At 39.8% G+C, this 26,662-nt stretch overlaps 1 protein-coding gene across 1 annotated transcript in view; it reads right to left on the bottom strand.

Moving 5' to 3' along the window:
- LOC124593853 (voltage-dependent T-type calcium channel subunit alpha-1H-like) overlaps positions 1-26,662 on the bottom strand; it is a 452,274-nt gene that overhangs the window by 291,254 nt on the left and 134,358 nt on the right. Inside the window, exon 8 of the mRNA XM_047132201.1 lies at positions 6,533-6,688. Within this exon, the coding sequence (XP_046988157.1) occupies positions 6,533-6,688 (156 nt within the window). The remainder of the gene's footprint in view (positions 1-6,532; positions 6,689-26,662) is intronic.

The raw sequence follows: 26,662 nt of genomic DNA, 5'->3' as shown, positions 1-26,662 counted from the left end.
TACCGTGAACGTACGGAAGCAGAAGCGGCAGTCTTACATCAACGTTCTACATGAGGTCCTAGTGGAGATGGTTTTCCGTTGCATTTTTCCGACCTGGTATGTAGTGTCAAGTGTGTTTCCGTATCATAAGACGAGTGCTTGTACAATACAGTTGATTTATGTTGTTACGGTGAGGAGAAGAGAGAGGATGGAGACCCATACCAGCACATAGTGTACTCCTCGTGAGTAGCTACAACGGGGCGTCAAACTTATTTTCCCCATTTGACGGACGGATCAACAGGACATTGGCGCAAAGACTGATAATCAGCGCCACATCTGTGTCCTACTGCTGGCCAAACACTGCCAATGAAAATTTCATCCACCACCGGGATTCGAACCGGCTTATTTCCGAGTCGAGCGGTACCGCACATGCGTGCCGAGGTGAGTGATGACTATAGGCCCATTGTTAAATTCCAGTTAATAAAAAAGGACAATCATTGCTCATGCCCTTCCTTGTAATGTTACATTGCTCCTTTCAGTGTCAAAACAGTTTTTTTCCTTACTTGGCACGATTGCAGGATCCAAACATGATGAGTATTTTGTCGCCTTGGATCTGACGCTAATTTCTGTGTCCAGATGTCCTTCTGACAGTAGAATGTTATGAGAGAGGCGTCACGTACGCCACCTGTGTGCCATTGCGTCTTCTACTATTTCGTTTCAAAATTATTAGTCTTACACCCAGATGCAGAGGTAGGTGCACAAACCCGAGTTCAAATGAACGATAGTGGAAAAAACTATGACATAAATATCAAGCTGGCTATTGTAACGGGCCGTCGAAAGCTAATGGTCTACTACGTCTTATGCTGCACGAGCAGAAATGACTGACTCTTTGTATGTTCTCAACAAAGACTACTGAATACTTTCCAATAGTAAGTGTTCCTGAAGCTGCTAGTAACTAAACGATGATCAACTGTACATAACAACATCAAAATCGTCTTCGATTCAAGGTCACAGTTTATTGACAAATATTACCGAGGGATAACCAAAAATGCCCGTTTGACGTCGTGTTCTTTAAAGAGTAGGGCAAAATCAAAAAAATTCTCCGTTTAGACTGTCTACATTGTGAATTTCTATTGCATGTATAGTAATGAACAATTTTTATTTGACAGTATATTAAGGCTTCGTCCCTTTGCATTTACGAATGGACCATGGAAAGATTGATTACCTTTTATTCTATGTGCTAACTGTTGTTAGTCTACTTTGGTCCGCGCGATAACTGCGAGATATGTATGCAGTGTATTCCAAAATATTCGTAGTACCCAACCTGTACACCGGTTTCTGGATTTTTTAATTTAGGTTTTCGCAAGAAATACGATTTCTTCCAGTGCCTGGCCTTCCTTATATGTTCTCGGTATCCCCTGTTAGTAAGATCTCATGTTGATAACACACATTACAAAAATTCCGTACAAATACTTTAGCCTACTTTTTTAGTAGACAAATTACGTTCTCCCAGCCATCATACCCATAAACCGAAGTCTTCTGTTTGCTCAACCTATAACTAGGCTTACCTGTTCATTTCATCTCTAAAACATTGTTACTCCAAGCTATGTGTACGACGAGACTTACGCCTTACTGCTGGCTTCTGTTTGTCAAGAAATATTAGATCAAACCACACGTGTGTGGAATCTTTGATGTAATGAATATTGTGATTTATGACGTATCGAGTTGCGAATGTTTTATCTTTGGTTATATCTTGGTGTATCTTTGATTGTATGATATTTGATGAAATACAAAACTCATACGCGACATATAAAGATGCTGGTATCGAAAGCCGGGAAGACCCTTAACTCTAGTTCAACAGAGTATATTTAGCGTGGAGATCGCAGACTGGCTGAACACGTTGCATCACGCCGTATCGTAATACTAGGGAATTGCGATGGATAGTCGCGTCACGCGTTCTGCGTCTCAGGAAATCGCTAAGGTGAGTATCCCAAACATTCTGATACTGTTTAGGTTCCTTTAGTCGTTTTTGGGTTAGTAATATTCCGCAGACGTGCAGTATTATTGTAGAGTGAGTATGCGCTTTTGTATTCAAAGAGGTATAATTTTAGCAAATTCAAAAGTGATTTCAGGACAAACTTTAAATACATGTATATGACACTAAACTGTAGACAATAGTCATGTCTATTACTTGAAATCATAAACATTGTCATAAGGTGCGCTAGAATGGGGTTTTAAGAAAAATGTGCGAATTTCGGCGTCATAATGAAGTGTTACTTTTTAGGACATGACAACAACCAATGTGGAGTCAAATTTTAGCACTAACCACCACTTCGGAAATCAAGACATAATGTATTCCGAAAGTCTGTGACAGTCACGATTGCAAATATTTTTGCTGCTCGTAGCAATTTAAGCTCTGCTATTAGGTGCCAAACTAACCGCCATCTCGGAAATCGCGATGTATTCAGAAAATAAACGTACGTCGAACATCACTTGATAAGATACCAAGGCAAATCAAAGACGTTTGAATTTGTTTCCTAAACAGAATCTCAACAAATCTCATTTAGTTCACATATATTCCGCAAGAGGCGCCACATCAGCGTTGATTCGAACCTAGTTCGTACATTATCCGAAAGAGGCGCTATCACAGTCCTTGTTTACCGTTGCCAACTTCTCTTATGTTCAGAGCCCAGAAAACGATGCGTTACCGTGTGACACAACTTCCGGACGAAAATCGAATTTAGAAACCGTTTTTGCCTGTCCAGTTTACATGTGACTCCGTAGTCAATTTTGCTAAACCTGTCAAATTTTGGAAAGATCATTTTTTGGATCGGTAGATGTTTTACACAAATGGCCTCTGGCCATTCAGTGTTCCGTTTTCCGTTTAAGTCAGCACGATAAATTAAATACTGTTGATTACATTCCTGTTGAGCCTAATACTCGTTCTTCTCTGCCGCACAAAAGTCATTCCACTCAGATTAACTGACACTTTTAAATGCTTGAATGAACCTGACAATTCAAGCAGAATTCAAGAAGCGGTTGGCGCGAAAATCGATAATGGAAGAGGAAATTCAGCACTTCCTAAATCGCTTTTGAAATATTAAATGACCAGTCAGAAACGGCATTAGGAAACCGGATTACGAAAGCCGGTTTTCGGAGTCCCTTGTAAACGTAATAAAAGAGTATCTATTTTTTCCTGTTTACACCAGTTCTACTGTATGCACCTCGTTTGCACTACGTTGTAGACAGAACACAATTTATATAGGAATGGAATTTCTGTAAAGGTGTCAGATATAGAAAACTGGTACTATAACGCACGCAAGTATCAATGAAGAAGTCGACGGACATGCAAAACAACAAACAATACGCGCTTTGTCGGAGGTACAGGAGTTTACCGATTCGGAGCCACTGGAGAACGTAGAATATAGAACGGTCAGATTACAGGAGAAACGATGAGCTGAAAGCTACTGACGACGAGATTCATAACTTTGTCGACGATACAGAATACGCTGTTGACGTAAAAATAAATGCAACGAATATATAGAAACCATCAAACGTGTTCTCTCAAGAATTTCGCAGAAAATGAGGACGAAACAGTCAGGTACTGTGTCACGTGCTCAGTCATGGACTGTGCGGCTGGTCCCGGCGGAGGTTCGAGTCCTCCCTCGGGCATGGGTGTGTGTGTTTGTCCTTAGGATAATTTAGGTTAAGTAGTGTGTAAGCTTAGGGACTGATGACTTTAGCAGTTAAGTCCCATAAGATTTCACACAAATTTGAACATTTTTTTGTCACGTGCTACCATTAACGACACGCGCAGCGATTGTCTTATCAGTTGTCTATTAACTACAATAAAATTCCCCTGAATAAAACTGAGGCCATTTTCAGTAGGCATGGAAACAGGGACACGCTTTTGAAACAGTTCGAGCAGTCAGTTGACCACCGAAACATGCGAAACAACGAAGGAGATAATTAAGCCTAGCTACGTCAGTAAGGATAGAATATGTATAGAGTTAGGCAGGACTATATGGATAGTACGAAGCCTATAAAGAAGCACTTGACTCCACCTATATCGAATGTAATCGAGGCTGTATGACTTTGCACACACTCGACGAAGGTGTGAATGCGTATGGTAGAACATTTGCATCGAAGATTCTTAGAGCATTCTCCAACGATATATAACGTCTTTAGATCAATAATGTTAAGCGAGAAGGTCTTTCAGACGACGAAATCCTTAAACTGATGTAATTAATTGGGTAGGAAGCGGACGGACAGTAGGTCTGTCAAGGCATTGAATAACAGATACAATTACCATAATTTTCTTTTAACTAGTGTAGTATACAACGAACATAATCTATAATGCTGTGATCATCCGATCTGTGGTTTATTGCAGACCATGGGGATTATATTAGCCATTAATTTCCCATAGCGTAGCATTTGTTTATCCTGTTCGACAGTGCATTTAGTACACTGAGAGAACAGTACCTGTTAATAGCTGCGTTCTCCCTATCATAACACACTTTAAAACATCGTATGAGAACGGTATTTCTGTTTGTGAATTGCTTTTCTCTGAACTGAAGTCTGGAAGAAATTAGGTCTTAGCTACAGAACAACGTTGTATATTTTAGATGCTAACCGCACAACTAGTGACGAAGAGATGTGTATATGATTCTGAATAGGCAGAAACAGAAATGTTCAAGGTATGAAAACTTGATTGTGTTGGGACGAGGGAAGGAAAAGACCAAGTTGATAGACGCGAAACTGGTGGTAAAGAGAAAACAGCCTGGGACACTTGACACGGGAACGAACTGATTCAGGTCTATTTTCCACTTACTGAATTCATATACAGGCAAAAAAGAATAAAATAAGTACGTGTCTAAATTGTGCAAATAATTGAAATAAGAAGAAATCCATTCTGAAGCGGAGATTCAATGCAGCGTTTTTTAGTTCGTTAGATTCTTATTTTTCAGAAGAGATTGAAAGTATGAACACATGAGACGTAAACAGCACTTCATGACTCCTTCGTCATCATCATCGATACCAAGAAAGTAACAAGCTTTCTTACTAAAAAAGATCAATAAATGGCATAAGTCATCCGATTTGCTAGGATAAAGGTAAAAAGCAAATGACGTTTCCAGCTCTTAAGACCGAACATAATTGTTTGTGTAATCTTTGAATGTTATCTGTAACTCAAACAATACCGCTGACTAGCTATAACTACTCTGTAAATATACAGAATCACTGAGAACTGTCAACTAGCTGTCAGATTACCACGTGACATAGTTTTACCAACATAAAAACAGCGACAATTGACAAAAGGATTCATCAGTGACGCAATATGTATGTCTCGCCCAGCTAGACGTAAGTATACATGAACAGTTAACTAAAATTGAACTCTCGCGAACAGGCTATGAAGGCCCAACGGTACCGACCGGCCGCCTTGTCATCCTCAGACCACAGGCGTCACTGGATGCGGATATGGAGGAGAATGTGGTCAGCAAACCGCTCTCCCGTCCGTTTTGTCAGTTTACGAGACCGATGAAAGGTTAAATCAATATACAGATATCGCAAAAGTAAATGAAACTTACAAACTGTAATATTCGCAGTTGGACTTGATAATGGTAATACCGCCGAAATAGTATATATAAATATATATATATATATATATATATATATATATATATATATATATATTGGTGAACTATTTTGAACAGTTAAACGGTGAGCGATTATTTGACAGGGTAGAGACGTCCTTAACGGGACGCATCTTCACTTCAATTGGGAATGTGAAACGTGATACCGGTCATACAAATCAGTCTTTCAGCTGAAACCATCCATTGTACAAGTCGACTTAATCTACCTATCGTGCTTAAATCAACATCATTTTATATGCTTCTCTCCACACCCCTCTAGTTTCTCTTCTTTTATCTTCCTACGTTTATACGATAGCGGTCACATTGTGTGGACCTCTGTTTTTTAATTGACGGTTGTTGTTGTTGTTGTGGTCTTCAGTCCTGAGACTGGTTTGATGCAGCTCTCCATGCTACTCTATCCTGTGCAAGCTTCTTCATCTCCCAGTACCTACTGCAACCTACATCCTTCTGAATCTGCTTAGTGTACTGATCTCTTGGTCTCCCTCTACGATTTTTACCCTCCACACTGCCCTCCAATGCTAAATTTGTGATCCCTTGATGCCTCAAAACATGTCCTACCAACCGATCCCTTCTTCTAGTCAAGTTGTGCCACAAACTTCTCTTCTCCCCAATCCTGTTCAATACCTCCTCATTAGTTACGTGATCTACCCACCTTATCTTCAGCATTCTTCTGTAACACCACATTTCGAAAGCTTCTATTCTCTTCTTGTCCAAACTGGTTATCGTCCATGTTTCACTTCCATACATGGCTACACTCCATACAAATACTTTCAGAAACGACTTCCTGACACTTAAATCTATACTCGATGTTAACAAATTAACGGTAGAGGACTTAATGTTGAGTATGAGACGCCTGAGTATTGTTCCACGGTGATACGTATGTGCGACGGGCAGATACGTACCTCTGCGGAGAAGCCCTCGACGAGGATGGCGACCAGCAGGTTGAAGAGCACGTAGTTGCCGAACGTCATAAGAGCCACGAAGTACAGGGCTGCCCAGTGCGTCGTCTTCTCCATGCCGTTGAACAACACCACGTTCCAATCTTCCTGCGTCAGGATCTGTATGACACGCACCAAACGCACACTTACTTTCCGCTTGTACCTACATTTCTTATCAATAAAGAATTTATCGGATCTACTACAGAAACATCGACTGACTGTTTTAGTGTGGCAGTTTAATTTCTTTCTTAATTCTTGGAAGTGTACACGGCGTAGTCATGAAGTTTTAATTATAACCTCGGAAAAATAAAATTAGATAATTACCCCCTTTTCTTTACATGCAAATGTCTCAAACCCCAGTACATACTGAAATCACCACGCCACAGTACCGTATGATGCCTCCAGACGAGCCAAACCAAAATGTGGAGCCCATTGATAAATCGGTGTATCAAGTGGCAATTCGTTTACAGTAGCCGCAGAAATGTTGCAGCTGTGTCAGCCGAATTCTGAACGTTAAAGAAGTTACCTGGATTGGCCTGACAAGCCTCGAACTTTTCCGCTGTTGCTGAAAATGGATTGCCACATGATACCCCAATTTATTAGTTGTCTCCGCCATTTTGCTTTGGTTCATCTAACGGCATGCTAAGGTATTATGATGCGGGATTACAATGCAGAGAGTGATATCATGATGATATTACAAACTTCCACGAATTATGGAGAAGGGAAAATGTGTCAATTTGAGTTAAGGGACCCCTGGTCGGGAAACGAGGAAGTCGATGGTTATAAGCGAAAATCGTTCTGATACCTCTGACCGTGGTCCTTTTCAATTGCAGTCTCTTTATTTTTCACATTTTAGGAGTATGTAAGATGAACCAAAACAAGAAAAAATTGTCTAGTAAACACGGGCTTTAAAATGGCTACCGTAAGAGCAGTGAGCACTTGTTCTGTAGAACAGAAGTGTTACACACTAGCAAAGATGAACAAGTGCTCATAACTCTTTAGGTATGTACTTTAGCGTTCATGTTTACTTGACAATTTTTTCTCGTTTGGTCCCTACAACCACCTCCACTGTCAGAGGCATCAGAAGGATTTTCGCTTATAATCATCACTTATAGCTTTCGATTCGACTTTTTCCGGACCAGGGTCCCTTACCTCAAACTGATACATTTACCCTTCTCCATCACCCATGAAAGTTTGTAATATCATTGCGGAATCACCCTATAGGCCAGCACACAAAGACTTGACTGCGTAACTTTATTTTTTCGAGGTGGTACTTAAACATGATAGGAATTAATTTGATGTCGATTATTTTAATACCGTTGTTGCTCACAGGTATATGATGGAAAACTGGATGGAGATAAAAGCTAAGAATGAAATCTTTTCCATACATTACCAACTACAATTTCAATACGAAGTCTAAAACCATTCAAAATTTCGGATTTAGGTTAACTGCAGTGTCAGTGATGTACTTTTTATTTCTCGACTCCACTAATAGAACTCTAAATAGGTAGTGGAAATGATTTTCACTTGAAAGTTTAAGGTGAACAAATATTGGAAGTTACACAGGGTGGTCATAAACATTCCGAAAAGCTTGTAGGGGTGTTGCAGAGTAGATTGTGCTGAGAAATAATTTTTATGGAAGAATTCTATACGTTTCATCGTTTCAGGGTTAATTAGCATTGAGGTTAGCTGATCAGGCCGAAACGCGCGCAAATTCAGTGGTCCGTCAGAAACAATTAGTGTCGGTTGTTCTCAAACCGTAGATGATAGAGCACGAGATCGCTCAACCTTTCGCCCAGGTTCGACGCTTACTACCATCTCATGTGCAACTGTTGTATCGCTCTCTTGTTCGGATTTAGGAAACCAAACGAAAAACACGTTTGGCGACACTGTCGCTGGCGGGCCGCTTGAATTTGTGCGCGCAACCGCCAGATTGGCCAACTTCAGTGCTAATGAACTCGGAGACGGACAACATACTGATTTTTCTCTTTACAGTTATTTCGCAGCACAGCCTACCCTGTAACACTCTTACAAGGTTTTCGGACTGTTTCTGCCACCTTGTGCTAAGGGTAAGAAAGGGCATTTACGGCTTGTTAACGTACAACTTCGTACAAATACTTTACCCAGTATTTTTCTGACTCATTGGAGTATCCTTATATTGTGACAATTGAACAGATTAAACCTTATACTGTGACGATTGAACAGATTAACGTGGACTGCGAAGAGCTGTATAATTAAAAATGATATTTAATTTGTATGTTATGAATTAATTGTGAAAAATAAAGCTCGCACGAGAAATAAAAGTCCAAGGGAAAAGACTTCATTGATAAAATTTGCAATTGAGGAAAGTAAAGAGAAAGAAGAAGAAATTTTCAATTTTATGAACAGATAGTTTTGGACAGCATTCAATTTAAGAATGAACGAAAGCAAGATCTGCTAAACACCAGATGCGAGGAAGACAAATTAGAAGAAATTTTTACAGGGCAGGTAATGTACGAAATACGCAGGCTTAGCTGGAAGATGTGTGGAACTATTCTACCTGACGTTCTTTCCAGAATAACAAGCAGGCTAGTGGGATGTGTGCCGCCCCCGGAAATAGTTAATCTTGCAACTGAAGAAGCAGGAGAGAGGAATAACTGAAGAGGACCACAAACATTGGTGTACGTCTCGCGGATTCTTCACAGTATTGGGTGTAGCAGTCACGTACACGCGAAGAGGGACTTGGGAATTATAGACTCCAAACTCTCCATTGTCTTTCGGGGAAAATGAAAATGAGACATTTTGCAAGGATCGCTCTGATAAATGCAATCGACTCCGGGTTTTTTGAAGCTGATGCTGTAAAAAATCTGCTGAATGTATTTTCCTCTTCCAAGGAAACTGACGCTTTCGGCTAGGAAAGTTTTATTATCAAGGTCGGTCTCTGTCCTTGAAAGTAATGACAGTGAATGATATCAATGTTTAAAAGAAGTGATTTCGAGAAGCTATGGCATTTGAATGTACAACAAGCAAGGCCACAGTGCCCGTCTTAATTGATATGAGAGACAACAATACGTTGTCATTTGGACCATATTTTGGAAGAATTATTACATTAAAATTCATTTTGTCAACATAAGTGCAATTTTTCTGCACAGTTAACGCAGAGATATTAGGTTGCATCCTCTCACAACAACTGCTGATATCAGATGAACACTCAGTCATTCACCTAGGGAAATGAACTACGATAGTATTTGTGACCGTTTAACGGTTCGCTTGGTTGGACGTTAATCACAAACAAAGTGTTACAGTGAGGGTGCATTTACTGAATAACGCGGAGTAAATATTCGCAAAAACCTTGGATATAATTGATTTGCTGTCTAAAATGGGTAGGCCATGCAGTTGTAGAGCTTGCGGTATTTTTACGGATTCCATTAACAAAAGGACTGCTAGTTGACAAGAATCTGAGGAAGGTGTTACTGTTCCGTCACTTTCCTTGCAACCGATAGAAATCTTCTTAATTTCTACTTGTAATCGGGGACGTGTACAATAAAGATCAAGTAAAAATTGATCAAATGTATAATAATTTAAAGAGACGATATTGTCGTGGAGTAATATGCTATATCATGTTACTGATAGTCTCAGTAGCGCCCGCTGTGAAGCATTTTTAAATAGCTAGAACTTTGATAAAGATGAAGCAGCGGGGACACCGGAAAGCTGCGGAATGGAGACCGCAGAATTAAAATCTTCCGCGCTTTGGCTTCGACCTGTGCGTGCCTTCCAAGTTAAGGAAGATAAATAAGCTTGCTGGAAACGGGAGACCTGTTATGGGCAAAGAAAAGAGCTTTCCAAAGTTTACAGAAGCAAGAACAATACGCGCTTCATAACTTCATCAATTCGAAATTGGCCGATGAAGTTTATAGAGTTTCCTCATATTTTTACAGCGTTTCCTGGGGAGCTCTGAGCGACGAACTGCCCATAGCTACTGACTCCCAGATCGTAAACGTTGCCATAAGAGCATGGATTCCAGAGGACTCGTTGCCGCAGGAGGGTTTCTGTTTGCATAATGTGAACTTCAGAGTTACCTTACAGTTAATTTTAAACCGTGGTATGCATTCCTAGTATAAAAATATTTCTGAGAACCTCAGCAGTAAGACAATACAGAAGACTCTGAATGAGTATTGTGTCAGAGTGTAGAACGATTAATACCATATAAGAAGTCTGTTTTGTGCGCCCCCGGTAGCTGAGTGGTCAGTGCGACAGAATGTCACTCCTAAGGGCCCGGGTTCGATTCTCAGCTGGGTCGAAGATTTTATCCGCTCAGGGACTGGGTGTTGTGTTGTTCAAATCATCATCATGTCATCCCCATCGACGGGCAGGTCTCCGAAGTGGCGTCCAATCGAAAGACTTGCACCCGGCGAACGGTCTACCCGACGGGAGGCCCTAGTCACACGACATTTATTTAGTCTGTTCTGATATAACAAAGTACTTGGCTCTTTACCCATTTGTTTCCTAGGCTATATGGCACAATGACACAAGAGGTGCAATAATATATCGTGAGAGAATCTACTACAGTTAACCTCACCGTATTTTGATTCCGTGGTTAATTTCAAAGAAATTACCGTTTGACATCTGACGTACAATACATTAAATCATAATTATTTTTTTAAAGATAAGGTAAACATATTGCCGGAAAAAGCAGTTATCGTTGAAAGAACTGTTTTAGTCCTGGAGATAACGGTCATAACACTACGATAATCATTATATCTACTATTTGTCAAAATTTTCTAACAAATTAATAAGTGATTCGATAGTCAGACTTAAATGTAAGGAACCAGTAGAAATTAATTCACAACAGCTATTCTCAGTAAATTATATATCTAGCAAAAAATAGAATAGAAACACTACACATGTAAACAATAGACAATCTGTATCTTTATATTAATAATGAGTTGAAAATAACTTGCATATTAATCGTGCAGTAAAGAAATTAAAATTTATGTGTTAGTCCAACTACAGTGAATTTGAAAGCACACAAATAAACACAAAATTACAATTGTATAGAGAAATTTGAGGCTTACCTGGAAAACTGTGACTGTTGCCCAGAGAATATTGTTAAAGTGTTTCCTATCACAGACACAGTTCGGGTGCCTCGTGATGATTTCGTGACAAGTACATCTTCTGGATCCGTCTGAGAGCATGCAAAACTTACCACCAAACAGGTACATTCCTAAGATACTGCAAGAGACAGAAACACACAATATAAACAGCCCAAAACAAGTGGTGACGAAAAGTACATGTAAAGATGAGTAACTATAGAGGTAAGGTGAGGTAAGCGTGGCAAGAGAGTCGCAGGGACGGTTGGCTGGCTTGTGTCATTGTGAAGGCGACACCGCCCCGACAGGAGGCAATGTTCGGCCCTGGCAAGCACCACCCAACGCCCCGACGTCGCTCCCGCCGTGATAAATACAGAAGCGCTTGCAAAATATCTATTTCTATCTGTCTGCACTGTTACTGTGAGTAAAGACAGAGTTAAAGCAGGGTGTGGTACAAAGTATGTCTTAAGGAAGATTTTCAACAGGCACTCGATACATGTTTATACACGACTCGACTGCATGTGGCAGAGTGGGGAAGTATAGTACAGGTGTCACACTACGTGAGGAGCAGACTTTAATACTAAGCGTTCGTCTCTCAGTTACCCAACAACTGTGCAACATGCGACATTATTAATCAGTGGTGGTTGTTGCCGTGATTGCATGTGTTACAGGTCTCCTTTACTTTAATTAGTTCTTGGACTGCTTCGGTATACAAACGCTAGTTTTTATTTTCTAGGTATCCATGCGCTAACAGTGGGCATGTGACAGAAATGCTTTATCAATTTTGCACACTAGAAATTCGAAAACCACTACAGCAATCAGTTACGTTCTGAGCACTACAATGGTCCTAATTTTTCGATTATATTTGCAGAGTTAGCTTTTGAAATACAGTAGTTTTTAGAACTTGTAATTCTTCTTATGCAGCTATTTATAGGGCCGGAATTCATTCACACGGAAAATATGTGCATCATGTCCATTGTGTTACGTTCTCAGCACCCGGCAAGAGCTCACTACCCACCAGTAATGTTCAGAGGTTTTTGTTGCATGTTGGTAAACAAATTCAGTACTTCTTAGGCCAGAGAGAGATAGAGCGAACGAGAGAGACAGAGATAGACAGAGGGAGAAAGAAGGAGAGAGAGAAATAATAGAAGAAAGCAAATTCTCTCAAATTTAATGCACTTTTTAAAATAAAGGAAAAACAGTTCATGTAATATGTTAATAATACATTTTTTCTGTATATAATTCCGCAAATCACTACATCGTGAGATTGTATTGTTGATTCCCTTCAGCTGATATGGTATGTTATGTTTATAAGCGAGATGAAGTTAGTTGTAGTAAGACTAAATTAATGTGGCATTTTATCATCTAATATTTGTTTAAGAAACAACACTTTATAAAAACGAAGTGTACAGCATTAGTGTTGTTTCCTACCAAAGACTAACATGTGCTTGTTGTAAGATAGTTTCGACACCATAAATAAGACAGACATCGTGGATAGTTCTTGTACATGGTTAGTCATAAGTACCTCCAGGGTTTGAGAAGGCGACTGCGCGAAAACTACAATACATAGAGAAAAATGACACATTCAGTGGACAGAGCATCATTCCAAGTTTCTATTCGTAATACATGCCATGGAGGAGTAGTAGATCTCACCATTAGGGGACAGACGTGTAAGAACATGCAGACAAATCATCTGCTCTGCATTGTCGCATCGAATTAATTTACGAATGTTGATAGGGAACCCAATGAACACAGTTCGAATGCGCTGTTGTGACTGCACGTTCCTGGGCAGCAGTGACTGCAATGAACTGCATGTGCGTGCTCTTGCACTCGTCGTTTGCCGCATCAGAAAAGGTACCCGTATTGAGCAACTGTAATGCGAGTTAAAAAGTTGAAGAGATGCTCTACCCATGAATATATGTTTGTTTTCTATATGTCTTCTAGTTTTTGCGCAGGTGCCTTCGGAAGTACTTACGAATGACCCTGTCTTTATTGCTCATAATAAGTAAGTGTAATCTATTTGTTTCTAGCTTTCAGTTTTCTTAGATATTTGGCAATAATGACAATTGCATTATTTCAGTCAAATTATTCTTGATGTTGACATACATTATTATAATGACGTAATTATCAACAAATACTACGATTACTACAATGACTGCCCAGTCATGTTCTTCGAAAGTATGTTGTAATCCTGTGCCACGCGATAAGACGTATCGGTCGATCTCTATTTTTTAATCAAGTTAATCCCTGAAGACCTTTTCTCCCCTATTCGAGTCAATACCTTTTTTTTATTTATGTCGGGTATTGAAAGCTCACGAAGCAAAGATACCACAAGAAATCTTCTTTATTTGGGTTAATTACTAGTTTCAGCTAACAGTCTAGTCATTTCAGATCATAAAATATTCTTGGTAAGTGCTGGTGCCATTGCAGTTTCGCACATCGTTAAGATGTATCTTAAAACGACAACATCCATACATAACATAATGAAAAACAGCTTTTCATCGTTTGTGGTCAGTGTAATTGAACGATGATCATAAAATAAAGGCGTTATACCTTTACAACTTTGAACCTGACACCATCAGTCTTCACATCATTTCGTGACAGACATCGTCATATATATATTGCTGTAACGTGGTACATGTGGATAATGTGCATATATAGATGCAAATACTATTTTTTCACGTTACAGCAATATATATATGATGATCTCTATTACGAAATGATATAAATACAGATTGTGCCAGGTACAAAGTTGTAAAGGCATAACGCCTTTGTTTTGCGACCATCGTTCAATTATGCTAGCCACGAACGATGGAAAGCTGTTTTTAATTACGTCGTGTATGGATGTTGTCATTTTAAGAAAGTTTTTAACCATTGTGAAGCCGTAACGGCACAAACACTAATCAAGATTTTTTTATGATTTGGAGATGGCTAGATTGTTAGCTGAAACTAATAATCAATCCAAATAAAAAAAATTCCATGTGCCACCTTGAATTGTTGGGTTTTCAATCAAAACTTAAATTTAAAAAATCATGACACACCGCGTATCGCCTGGTTGACGATACCAAAAAACTTGATTCAATACCTTTCCGTTTGATACTCTATTTTCCTATCTGACCTTCGATATTTCTATGTTTTGTTGTCTTTGCTGTTTTATTTCCGTATACACTCCAAATACCTTCGGAAAAGACTTCTTAATTTGTTAATTTCCGTTAGATATTGACATAATTGCCATTTTTAGAAAAGTTTTCCTAGCTGCTGTAATCCTCCATTTTCTAGTCTCTCTATTTTTGCCATCGTCCGTTATTTTGTTCCGCAAATGGCAAAAACGTGCCTACTACGTCCTGAAGAAAAAAAAATACTAGCATGAGATCAGACACGGTAAAGGTAATGCACGAAAATGAAGTAATGATTGATTTGAGAAGTAAGATTACTAGTAATATCAGTTGAAAAGTGTGGGAATGGTCTACACGTAAGGATAAGTGCCGTGAATGACCCCACCTTACCGCCCCCCCCTCCCCTGCCCATCCACCCCTAAAGTATCTGTTTACTTACGAAGCTTCTAACGGTACTGAAAACATGAACAAGCACTACATAGCAGCTTTACGCGACGTCCTTTAGCACTAAACATGTTAGGCTAGCGCCTGAATCCCATGATGTAACACCGACAGCATTTCAGTTTCTAATTTTACAGAGCCAAGCAAAACAGTATGTAAGGAATATTTCCGCGCTATTTTGCGTGTTACTTGTAGCTGCTTTAAAACCAACAGCGTTTCAAAGCTCGTACTAATTACTAAGAGCCAGCCATAACTGTTCTGCTTGGTATGCAAGATATATTGCCGCGGGTTGTGGTCCATGTCGAGTGATATAGCAGTTAGTGTCGTTGGCTGGCGCGTTGCGATGCATCTGTGATGTGGTAGTACTGAGATTTTTCAGTACTGAGAAAGTTTCAATTTTCTTACAACCCTGTAATAATATCTGCAACATCAACATCGTTTGAAAGGGTTAAATTTTTCATTGTTACCGTCTGTTTTAAATATTTTTAATCGTTGGAAGTAAGAAAATACTTTTATCAAATATAAGAATAAATAATTCGAAATTGTCTGAGATAAGAATAGCTTCTGTATTGTATTGACAATGGTAAAGGGTAAATATTTACTGCTATGATTATCGCCACATAGCCTCATGTGTAATTTAAACTTCGACTTAATTTTATCAATAATAAATTATGTTGTTGGACGAATGCAACAATACCAGTACAGAATTAGAATAGCAGATTAACTTCACTATGTTTTTTGCGTTTTAATACAACGTGCTTCGGAAATTGATTCATATTTTCAAGTGTTTCGAGAACTACATCCACTACAGAGACATCATATTTCATATGTTCCCAGACCACTTGATATGGGAAGAAATTCCCGAAACGCATTGTGCCACGGATATATAGTGTAACTGGTGCAGTTCGTTTGATCCTCTGAATGTTTGCTTTTCTTTCATTTATCGTGAGTTGTTATCTAGCTTCATCTTTTCTATACATTTTGAGCAAATGGTTACAAAGCAAAGCTTAACATGTCAAAGCCATCATATTGTTACAAACGTTAACAACATCAGGTCTGCAAAGCTGTATTACTAAGGTTTGCTCCAGATGTTTCTTTCATTTACGATTATCGTGGGAGAAAGTGTTGCCTGGTTAGCAAACAGACACTTTGTTTTGAAACCAGTTCTTCTTTTGAAGGCATTCACCGAGTAATAACTTTCACATTATCAACTGGCAATGCACCTCGTATGATAGATTAAAAGTTACCTCTTATGTACATCAATTTCCAATTTATCGTATTTTATGCGTCTATTACCTCGTAAGCAGATTCTGTGACAATGTGCCCCCTCTAGTCGATATATGCGGTGTAGACAGCCCTAGTTCAGTTCTTAGAGTGAGCTGCGGTTCAGCCAACAGGAATTCTATACGTCCTGTGCGAGCAGCATGGTCAGTATGTTTTAATGAGGAGTAAAGGAGTTATTCTGTTCCGTTTTGGTGCATTCTGTGGGGTTTTTGGTGCATTCTGTGGGGTGTTGCGCTTAGGGATGAAGCGTGGCTACCCAGAGGTATGTCGAGAGGGAAAGAGGTTGGTTCATGATGGCAACCTGGATTTGTATGTGAAAACTTGTACTGATAATTGCGACCTGGATTTTTCTGCGCACGAGCTTCCATATACGAGGTAATATATGCTGCAAATGCTTTACTTGACCTGCCATGTTGATGCAAGATATTGTCGTGAGTACCGAGATATTATGAGTCATATTGCGGGACATGAAGCTTCCATTATTATGTGCCAGAATTTGTTTTCTCTGTGCTATGCATTTATTTCGTAGGTCAGCTATGTTTATCCATTCGTTATTCGTCTAACGATTATTTTCATTTTGGTTGCTTCCATGAATTTTTGCAAACAAAGTCTTCGTCATACTGTGGTAGAGAAGCCATGCGGTTCATGCAACTTTAACTATTTTCTTCGTGTAATGTTCCTTTGGGTTGTAATAATTAACAACTGATATTAAAATTTTCTGTATTTATTTATGCACCTTCCCATTATTAAATTCAGAGCAGTTATATGACATTTCTTTTCAAGAATACAAGTGGTCGTCGACTTATAAATTGTTAAGTCGTGGGGATCCTAATGTAATCTTTTGCCTTCAGCAGGAGTATTCATTCAGTGGGAATTGAAGACCTCAGCTGTAAACATTGGTCAGGGACAGTTGATGAGAAACGGATCTGTCGCATGCAAATCATATTAAAATTATTCGTATTAGTTGATAGTTTCACGATAAACCGAGAAATGGCAGCTCCTATCTCCAATTTCAGGTTCTCGCTAATGGCAACTTTGTCGGGATATGTGCGTGTAAACAGTGGCAAGTGCCAGACACGAACTGCCAGTGATAGTAACACGTGCGGTGTTCGTGCCAAGAAAATGCTTTTCAGGGACGATATTTAGGAATCTGATGATGATTTGGGTAACTACATGTTTCCTGAACATGTTTCCGTACGCATATGCGCTTCAAAACCATCACTAATCGGGTAAATGTGAATATTTATTTACGCAAGTAAACAACGTTAAGCTGTGTTCCTTGCCATAGTTTATGTGAATTTATACGAGAGGGTGATAGTAGACATGTTAAGGGGTGTCATTAACATTATTTACGAGCTGTAGTAAGTTTCTTGCTAAAATACATTTTATATTTTGCTGAATCATAGATTGATTTTTGAGGTTATTATACTTAGTATTACAAAAATTGTTAAAGCAAATCATATTATCAAGAACTGGAACAATTCGGACCTTTTCAATTTCTATTTTTGATGGGTTCTGTCGCCCAGCAACTATACATTGGTAAGTCCATGCAAACATATGTTAAGTGCAATGAAATAGCAAGTAAACAGTGTTAAATACCCATTGACGAAATTTTAAGAATAAAATTTTGGGTGGACTTTATCATTTTAATATGTCATTATTGTAAATATATTTGAAACCAATGACCTACCCAAAATAAAAAAATCACACTGCACGTTTTGGAATATGTTATTTTTGAGATTTTGTTGAACCTTTAGTGAGCAATTTCTTAAAAAAAAAAAAAAAAAAGAACTAGCCCTTTACAGCTGTTTACAGCCGAGGTCTTCAACTGTTTTCCATGTGCTGCACGCATTTAGTCAGCATAAGTGTGCTAGCAGTGTTTTTCGTCTAGATCTTCAGAACGGCAAATACTGTGTCATGTGTTAACGCAGTTTTGGTCTATCGTTCACTATTTTCGGGTTCTTTGTAGAAAAGTGTTTGAATTACAATTATGAGTCAATAATATTCACTGTACATAACTTGCTTATTAAATGAACTATACTAAATTTTTCCAATGCCAAATAATAGTTCTTTTGTTAAGAATCTTGATTATTAGAGTGAATTAAACATTCTTAATACCCAGTTTAACTGTTGCTCGAAGTAAGAGGTTTCTGTGTTACTTTATTCGTGGGATAAAGCCAAATGGCTCTGAGCACTATGGGACTTACATCTGTGGTCATCAGTCCCCTAGAACTTAGAACTACTTAAACCTAACTAACCTAAGGACATCACAAACATCCATGCCCGAGGCAGGATTCGAACCTGCGACCGTAGCAGTCCCGCGGTTCCGGACTGAGCGCCTAGAACAGCTAGACCACCGCGGCCGGCGGATAAAGCCATATCACATTATAATATTACTTTCATGAGTCAATACTGACAGATACAAAAGGACATTTAATCAGGGTTTTTTCTGTCGTGATTCTATGTGCTATCAGATTAATTTAACATAAAGGCTGCTTACAAGATGAACTAAAAATAATTTTCTTTTGTTGAAAATATTACACTTTTATCAGTTGTGGTGTCTTAACTCTATAAATGATAGCTGTTTAATTTTGAAGGTTCCCGTGGGGTATCTAAGCAAAATCAGACTGATTCTGTCAAATGTATTTATCGTCTTCTGTGAAATATGACACCGAAGAAATGCTATTACACCATCTTATATCTGTATTAAGCTAGAATATCAGCGATTATTTATGATGTGGTGGGAGTTTGAAATTTTTTACAGCAAGATTACATTAATTACACCACGCAGAGGGGTATTTATGCAATCATTGTTCGTACGCCGTTGGAACGGGAAAAAGCCTAACATTTCGTTCTCAGAGTTTGTGGCACGTAATTTTATTTATTCTGTATGCACTTGTATACGTGAATTCAGTTTCTGCGTCCTAACACAATCTAAGAAAAAAAAAAAAAAAAAAATGAAAAAAGTACACGATGCACTACGAAGGAATTACCCGAAGGAGACGAAACTTGGTTGATGTGACGTACATGTACAGACATTCAAATTATTATTAATTCAGAAAAACTGGATGATTTATCAAGAGAAAAAGCTTCGCAAACTGAGTAAGTCAATAATGCGTTGATCCACCTCTGCGCATTATTCAAGGAGTTATTCGGCTTGGGTTGGATTGACAGAGTTGTTGGATGTCCTTCCGAGGTACATCGTGCCAAATTCTTTCCAGCTGGCGCATTATTTTTTAATAGTTGGAGAGCCTTCGCGTAATACCCCTAACGTTCTAAGTTGGTGAGAGATCCGGTGACCTTGCTGACCAAGGTAGTGTTTGGCAACACGGAGACAAGCAGTAGAAACTTCGCCGTGTACGGGCGGGCATTATTTGCTGTAATGTAAGCCCCAGGATGGCTTGCCATGAAGGGCAACAAAACAGGGTGTAGAATGTCGTCGAGGTACCGCTTCGGCCTGGAACTGACTGAAGTAGAATTGTCTGCAGTTATATGTACCACTTAGAACTGAGCCCCGATGACCAACGAAGACGTACACCCCAGACAGCGGTGGGTTACTAACCTGACTGTCGCCCGCCATATGGCCCGACAACCGAAGTAATGGTCTGAGGTTCCATGGTTCCATTTCATTTCATAACAGGACCAGTTTGGTTGCCAAACGCGGCACCCTTACATCGCAGCGATACGTCGACGGTATTCTATGCCTCGTTTTGTTGCCCTTCATGGCAAGCCATCCTGGGGCGTACATTACAGCAAATAATGCCGCCGCGCACGGCGAGGGTTCTACTCCTTGTCTTCGTGCTTGATTAACCGTACCTTGACTAAAAAGGTCGCCGGATGTCTCCCCAATGAAGAACATTTGGAAGATTAGGAAAGGGCGCTCCAACCAGCTCGGGATTTTGACGATCTAAAGCGCCAATTGGACAGAATTTGTCGCGATGTCCCTCAGGAGGACATCCAGTCAACCAATGCCAAACCAAATAACTGTTTGCATCAGGGCAAGAGGCCGACCAAGGCATTATTGACATAATCAATTTGTGAAACACTTTCTCTTGAATAAATCGTCTAGTGTTTTTGAAACTGTGATTATTTGTTTGTCTGTACATGTACATAACATCTACCTATTTCCGTCCCATTCGCATGATTCCTTCTTGATGTGTCGTTTTCTGTCTTAGTGTATATAATGAATCGTTGCTCTAATGTGTTATTACGGACGTCATGGCAAGTTTTTCAAATTAAATCATAATCATTGTAGACATTCTTGTACTATAAACGTCCACGTAGTAATACAATTATTTGATCGCAGGCTGAAAGTTATTTCAGAATAGCAACTAGAGGGGAATTGAAGCATGAATACTGGTGATACCTAAACCTAGTGCTAGAGAAACTCAAGAAATAGCACGCAGAAACTGAGAAATTGTGTAACAGTCACATATATGTCAAGAAAGTAGAGGGGGACACCTATGCGTATAAACAGAGAGCGCAACTGCCCTCTGGCATCAGTGCAGCCGGCCGCTGTGGCCGAGCGGTTCTAGGCGCTTCACTCCGGAACCGCGCTGCTGCTACGGTCGCAGGTTCTAATCCTGCCCAGGGCATGGATGTGTGTGATGTTCATAGGTTAGTTAGGTTTAAGTAGTTCTAAGTCTAGGGTACTGATGACCTCAGATGTTAAGTCCCATAGTGCTCAGAGCCATTTGAACCATTTTTTGCATTAGTGCATGGGCGCCCCTGATGTTGACAGCGTCGTCTGTTGTCAAAATGTTGTGTATACCTCCATCTCCCGAGAACAACTGATTCCTCTTTCAATGAAGGGTTCCAAGGGGTTTCGTCGTTAGATGCTGACGTTCTAATTCGAAGATCAGTATGACAAGAACATATTTATCCATATATGCCTGTTACAAACTCGCAGAGATATACATCGTTCGTCCAAAAAATTCCGAGACTGTTCGTATCCTATAAGCCACATCAGTGCAGTAACTACGATAGCAGCCTGAACCAAGAACTGTAAAAAATATTATTGCTTTCGACCGGTCTGTTGCCAATATTATTGTGTTACAAATCGCAATGGAGCAACGAACTGCATCTCTAAATCGATGTTCAAAACATTCTTCGGGATCTTTTTCTGGAAAAAAATCATCACGGGTGACGAGATTTGGTATTATCAATACGAATCTCTCAAAAAAAGGAAAGTGCACTTATTCCCATAAAACGTCAACGCTTTGAGGACATAACCGACATGCAAGGCAGTGAGACGCGGGAGCTGAACTACACCCCGAGGAAGGACTTTAGGACTTTTCTAACAGTGACGAAAGCAGTAAGGGTAGCCGTTTACCTGCAAAATGCTGGATGGAGAAACAAATTTACTAAAACTAAGAGGAAAAATAAAAACATGTAAAACAATGGTGCCTCCTATTATGACATATGCAGCAGAAACTACAGCGGAAACGAAAAAGTTAACATAAAAGTTAACGGCAGTGGAAATGAAGGTACTAAAACAGATCCAAGGAGTAACCATGTGGAACAAGAGAACAAATGTATTGATAAGGGAACGGTGTGGAATACAAGACATAAATAAAAGATGAAGACAAGAAAAAGAAATTGGAATGATAGATCGCACAAGATAGATAATTTGCAAACATGGAAACGACTACCTGGACGACCACATAAGAGATGGAACAGCAGTTGGTCCAGTACATCCACAGAATGTGGCAGACGAACTGGGTAACCCTAGTCATCAGAGAGAGAGAGAGAGAGAGAGAGAGAGAGAGAGAGAGAGAGAGAGACCACAAAGATTTAAAGAAAACCATGTCAAATGTAATTTATCGTAAATATTTTTACATTTTCCCAAAAAACGTAAGTGTCTTACTGACTATCGGACCAGCACAAATCTGTAAACTGTTATAAAATTTCAACGCATCATATACTCAGTTCAACATTAAAACACTCTTATGTCAATACTGACAGTGTTTGTTTAAGCTTTCAGCTTTTACGCTTCCTGCCGGCCTCGGTGGCTGTGCGGTTCTAGGCGCTCCAGTCCGGAGCCGCGCTGTTGCTACGGTTGCAGGTTCGAATCCTGCCTCGGGCATGGGTGTATGTGATGTCCTTAGGTTAGTTAGGTTTAAGTAGTCCTAAGTTCTAGGGGACTGATGACCACAGCAGTTGAGTCCCATAATGCTCAGAGCCATTTGAACCATTTTTTTTTTACGCTTCCTCTCCATGATTGGTTAGATGTTGCACGCTTCAACTCCTCCCAATACTTTCATCTATAAAATAGCCACTGGCTGTAGAACGTGATTTACAGAATGTTACCTTTAAAAAGTTTCACATCGTCGTCCACGTAGCTGGAATTATAATACGAATGTGTTTTGTAGGGTTATCTTCGACTTTTTCTTCGTAAAGTATACATGGTACCCTGGAAAAAACGGTCAGTATTCAGGAATATGACAGGAATGGTCATTCGAAGCAAAAAAGTCTAGTAAACATGACCCTTAAAGTACGTGCCTTAAGGACTATGGCCACTTATACATTTTAGCTACTGTAGAACACATTTCTACTGAGGAGGTGCTCATAGCTGTTAAGGTACGAATTTTAGATCTCTTGTTTACTAACGTTTTTTGCTCAGAAAGATCGTTCTTGTTATATCACCGAATATTGACCATTCATCCTGGGACACCCTATATTAACACTGACGCAATTATTTCTCTCAGAATCTAGTAGGTATTGTAATTTCAGGCGACTGTGGATCAGGTTTAGAGGAGCAATAACTAGCTCCATAGTGGGAAGTGGCAGGTTCATCCGCACCTATGAACTGCTAACGATGTGCACGACACCTCCAGTTAAGACTGACTTATTTGATGACAGTCACTGTCTGTTTCGGACTCCTGTGATGCTATTATCAAATGGGGGCATGTTCTTGATTCGGTGTATCGAGCTACGTCAAAACTTGATAATGGCATCCCATGAGGCTTAAACTGGTCGTTACTTACCAAGAAATAAATCAGCTGCTGCTGGAGCTGCTTCGTTCATCATTAACTCCAACGTTGACTTTACAACCACGACGCTCCATTGCGTCCTTACATCTACAGCCCTTACATCTACAATTTCCTTAACGAACGTGTGGAACTCGGAGTTGGACATATTAAATGAACCGTGTTCTATATTGTGTTCGTCATAAACGAACACGGAGATTCCAAAGGTTTCAGCGGTCGTTATACAACAGATCACAGACATCCTAATCGTCACCTAGCTCTTCACAGTCATACCATGAAACTACAACGGATATTTTTCCATGTGATCCCATAAACAGCATGGGTCAATCTGAGAGATTATCTTCACTGCGGTAGTAATTTCGTCAACTGAATTCATAATTTGTTACATTAAGATGAAAACCCACCAGTAATCAACTTTACAATTCTGTAGGAAAGAAATTACAAAGCGTAACTGCTGTCGTTTGCACGTTGCTTAATTTTTCTGTTATAATAATAGGATGGTTTGTAAGCCACAATCAATAACTGATAACTTTATTACCCTAAGTCAGCAAGATAACGGAAAAAATATAATGATCTCTCGTCTGGCGAAAGATTACAGGAAACCGTTATCGCGTAGTCCCCGGAGTATAATTTACCAGTAAAAAAATTTCAATAGCAAACTGCAAAGAACATGCATCAAAGTACTCTGCTAGAGTAGGTAGTATAATGCTCACAGTTACGAAGAGAAACTGGCAGTGGTGTCTGCAATACCTTCTATATCTACTGCCGAAAAGGGATTGTTCAGTGTTTGGACAGGTCGCCTGACGTCGATACATATGTTTACATCTCATATTGTTAGTGGACTGAGAGTGGAAAGGTCTTTGAGTTTACCCTCCCTAGGGGCCATGTTTATGTCTTACTGTGCACTACGATAAATGCACAAAATTTTTACTCTCAGGTGACTATATTCCTGCAGAACTTTCCTCTAGTACACAGCAGGTTTCTGAGATGGTTAGATATTACGTGTAAATCAATAATATACTAAGGAAAAAAAAAGAGACACACAACTAAGATCCGAATGGGGCGGAAACCGATATTTGTAATGTACATTTACAGACAAACAAATAATTACAACTACAGAAATATTGGATAATTTATTAAAGAGAAAGGCTTCACAACTTGAGAAACTCAATGATGCGTTGTTGGATGTCCTCCTAAGGGATATCGTTCCAAATTCTGTCCTACTGGTGCATTAAATCATCAAAATCCCGAACAGGTTCGAAAGCCTTGTCCATAGTGCTCCAAACATTCTCAGTTACGGAGATATCCGGCGACCTTGCTGACCAAGGCAGCGTTTGGCAAGCACAAAGACAAACAGTAGAAACTCTCTCCCTGTATGGGTGGGCCATATCATGCAGAAATGTGAGCCTAGGACCACGAGGGGAAACAAAATGGAACGTAATATATCGTCGACGTACTATTGTGCTGTAATGGTGCCACGGATGACAACTAAAGGGATCCTGTGTGGAATTTGCTACATACCATGTCCGCCCCCGGTACCTGAGTGGTCGCTGGCACGGTAGCTCAGCGTGTTCTGTCAGAGGGTTAGCTGCCCTCTGTAATTAAAAAACTGAGTTAATGGATCAACGACGAAATGAAACCGGTGTCTTGCGACGTCCGCCCCGATCAGATGGAACGAACAAAATGAGATTACAAAAATAAAAAATAAAAAAAACTGCCGGCCCAGTAGCTCAGCGTGTTCGCTCTGAGAGCCGGTTGGCCTCAGAAAAAAAAAAAAAAAACTGAGTGGAAGGAGTGGAAGGATCAACAAACGAACTTGAACAGAAGTCATGTAGTCAAGTGACGTCCACAACGATCAAACACAACGATCAACAACGAAAAAAAAAAGTGCTGGCACGGTAGCTCAGCGTGTTCGGTCAGACAGCCGGTTGGCCTCTGTAATAAAATAATTGAGTGGAAGGATCAACAAACGAACTTGAACGGAAGTCATGTGACGTCCGCAACGACCAAACACAAAAAAAAAAAAAAAAAAAAAAAAACAAGTGGTCAGCGTGACAGAATGTCAATACTAAGGGCCCAGTTTCTATTCCCAGTTGTGTCGGAGATTTTACTCGCTCAGGGACTGGGTGTTGTGTTGTCCTAATCATCATGATTTCATCCCCATCGACGTGCAACTCGCCGAAGAGGCGTCGAATCGAAAGACTTGCACCCGGCGAACGGTCTACCTGACGGGAGGCCCTAGTCACACGACTTTTTTTGCTACATACTATGCGCTATAATGTCAACATAGCATTTCTGATACAGTCATAGCCGGCAGAGTGGCCGTGCGGCTCTAGGCGCTACAGTCTGGAACCGAGCGACCACTACGGTCGCAGGTTCGAATCCTGCCCCGGGCATGGATGTGGGTGATGTCCTTAGGTTAGTTAGGTTTAATTAGTTCTAAGTTCTAGGCGACTGATGACCTCAGAAGTTAAGTCGCATAGCGCTCAGAGCCATTTGAACCATTTGATGCAGTCATAATAGAAACGAACGTATAACATGTTTTCTGAAGGTGAAAATGTAGGATTTCCATTTTCTCATTTGTAATGGCAAATATAAATAATGGTTATAGATGTACTCTGTGTAAATGAATCAGTTTACAGATCATAAGATGACAGTCTTAATTGCTGAAACCGGTCTTCAGGTATCAGTAATATAAATTATCTTATGCGATCTTGGCTATTAAAAGCTGCTTCCAAGCAAATACAAAAATGGCTCTGAGCACTATGGGACTTAACGTCTGAGGTCATCAGTCCCCTAGAACTTAGAACTACTTAAACACAACTAACCTAAGGACATCACACACATCCATGCCCGAGGCAGGATTCGAACCTGCGACCGTAGCAGTCCCGCGGTTCCGGACTGAAGTGCCTAGAACCGCTCGGCCAAAGCAATTAAAGATCGTTAGTTCTAATTTCTGATTATGAGGAATTTCAGTTAATAAGAATGTACGAAAGTTAAACATTTACTCAATTCTAAGAGAGCTTCGATTTTATCTTGTTCTGTTTGTGAAAGACTTGTTTCTACTTGCACTACGTTTACGTACCTTCAAAATTTTTTCATTGTCTGATAACCTTGATCTGTACCTGCACTACTAGTGCATTTATTTTCTAGGTTTAGGTATATTTACCCATTGTCATTTAACTTCGATCAAAT

Source organism: Schistocerca americana, chromosome 2 (genome assembly GCF_021461395.2).
Source record: "Schistocerca americana isolate TAMUIC-IGC-003095 chromosome 2, iqSchAmer2.1, whole genome shotgun sequence".
Taxonomy (NCBI): domain Eukaryota; kingdom Metazoa; phylum Arthropoda; class Insecta; order Orthoptera; family Acrididae; genus Schistocerca; species Schistocerca americana.
The sequence above is the reverse complement of the archived record's forward strand: the minus strand, read 5'-3'. Positions and strand labels throughout refer to the sequence as shown.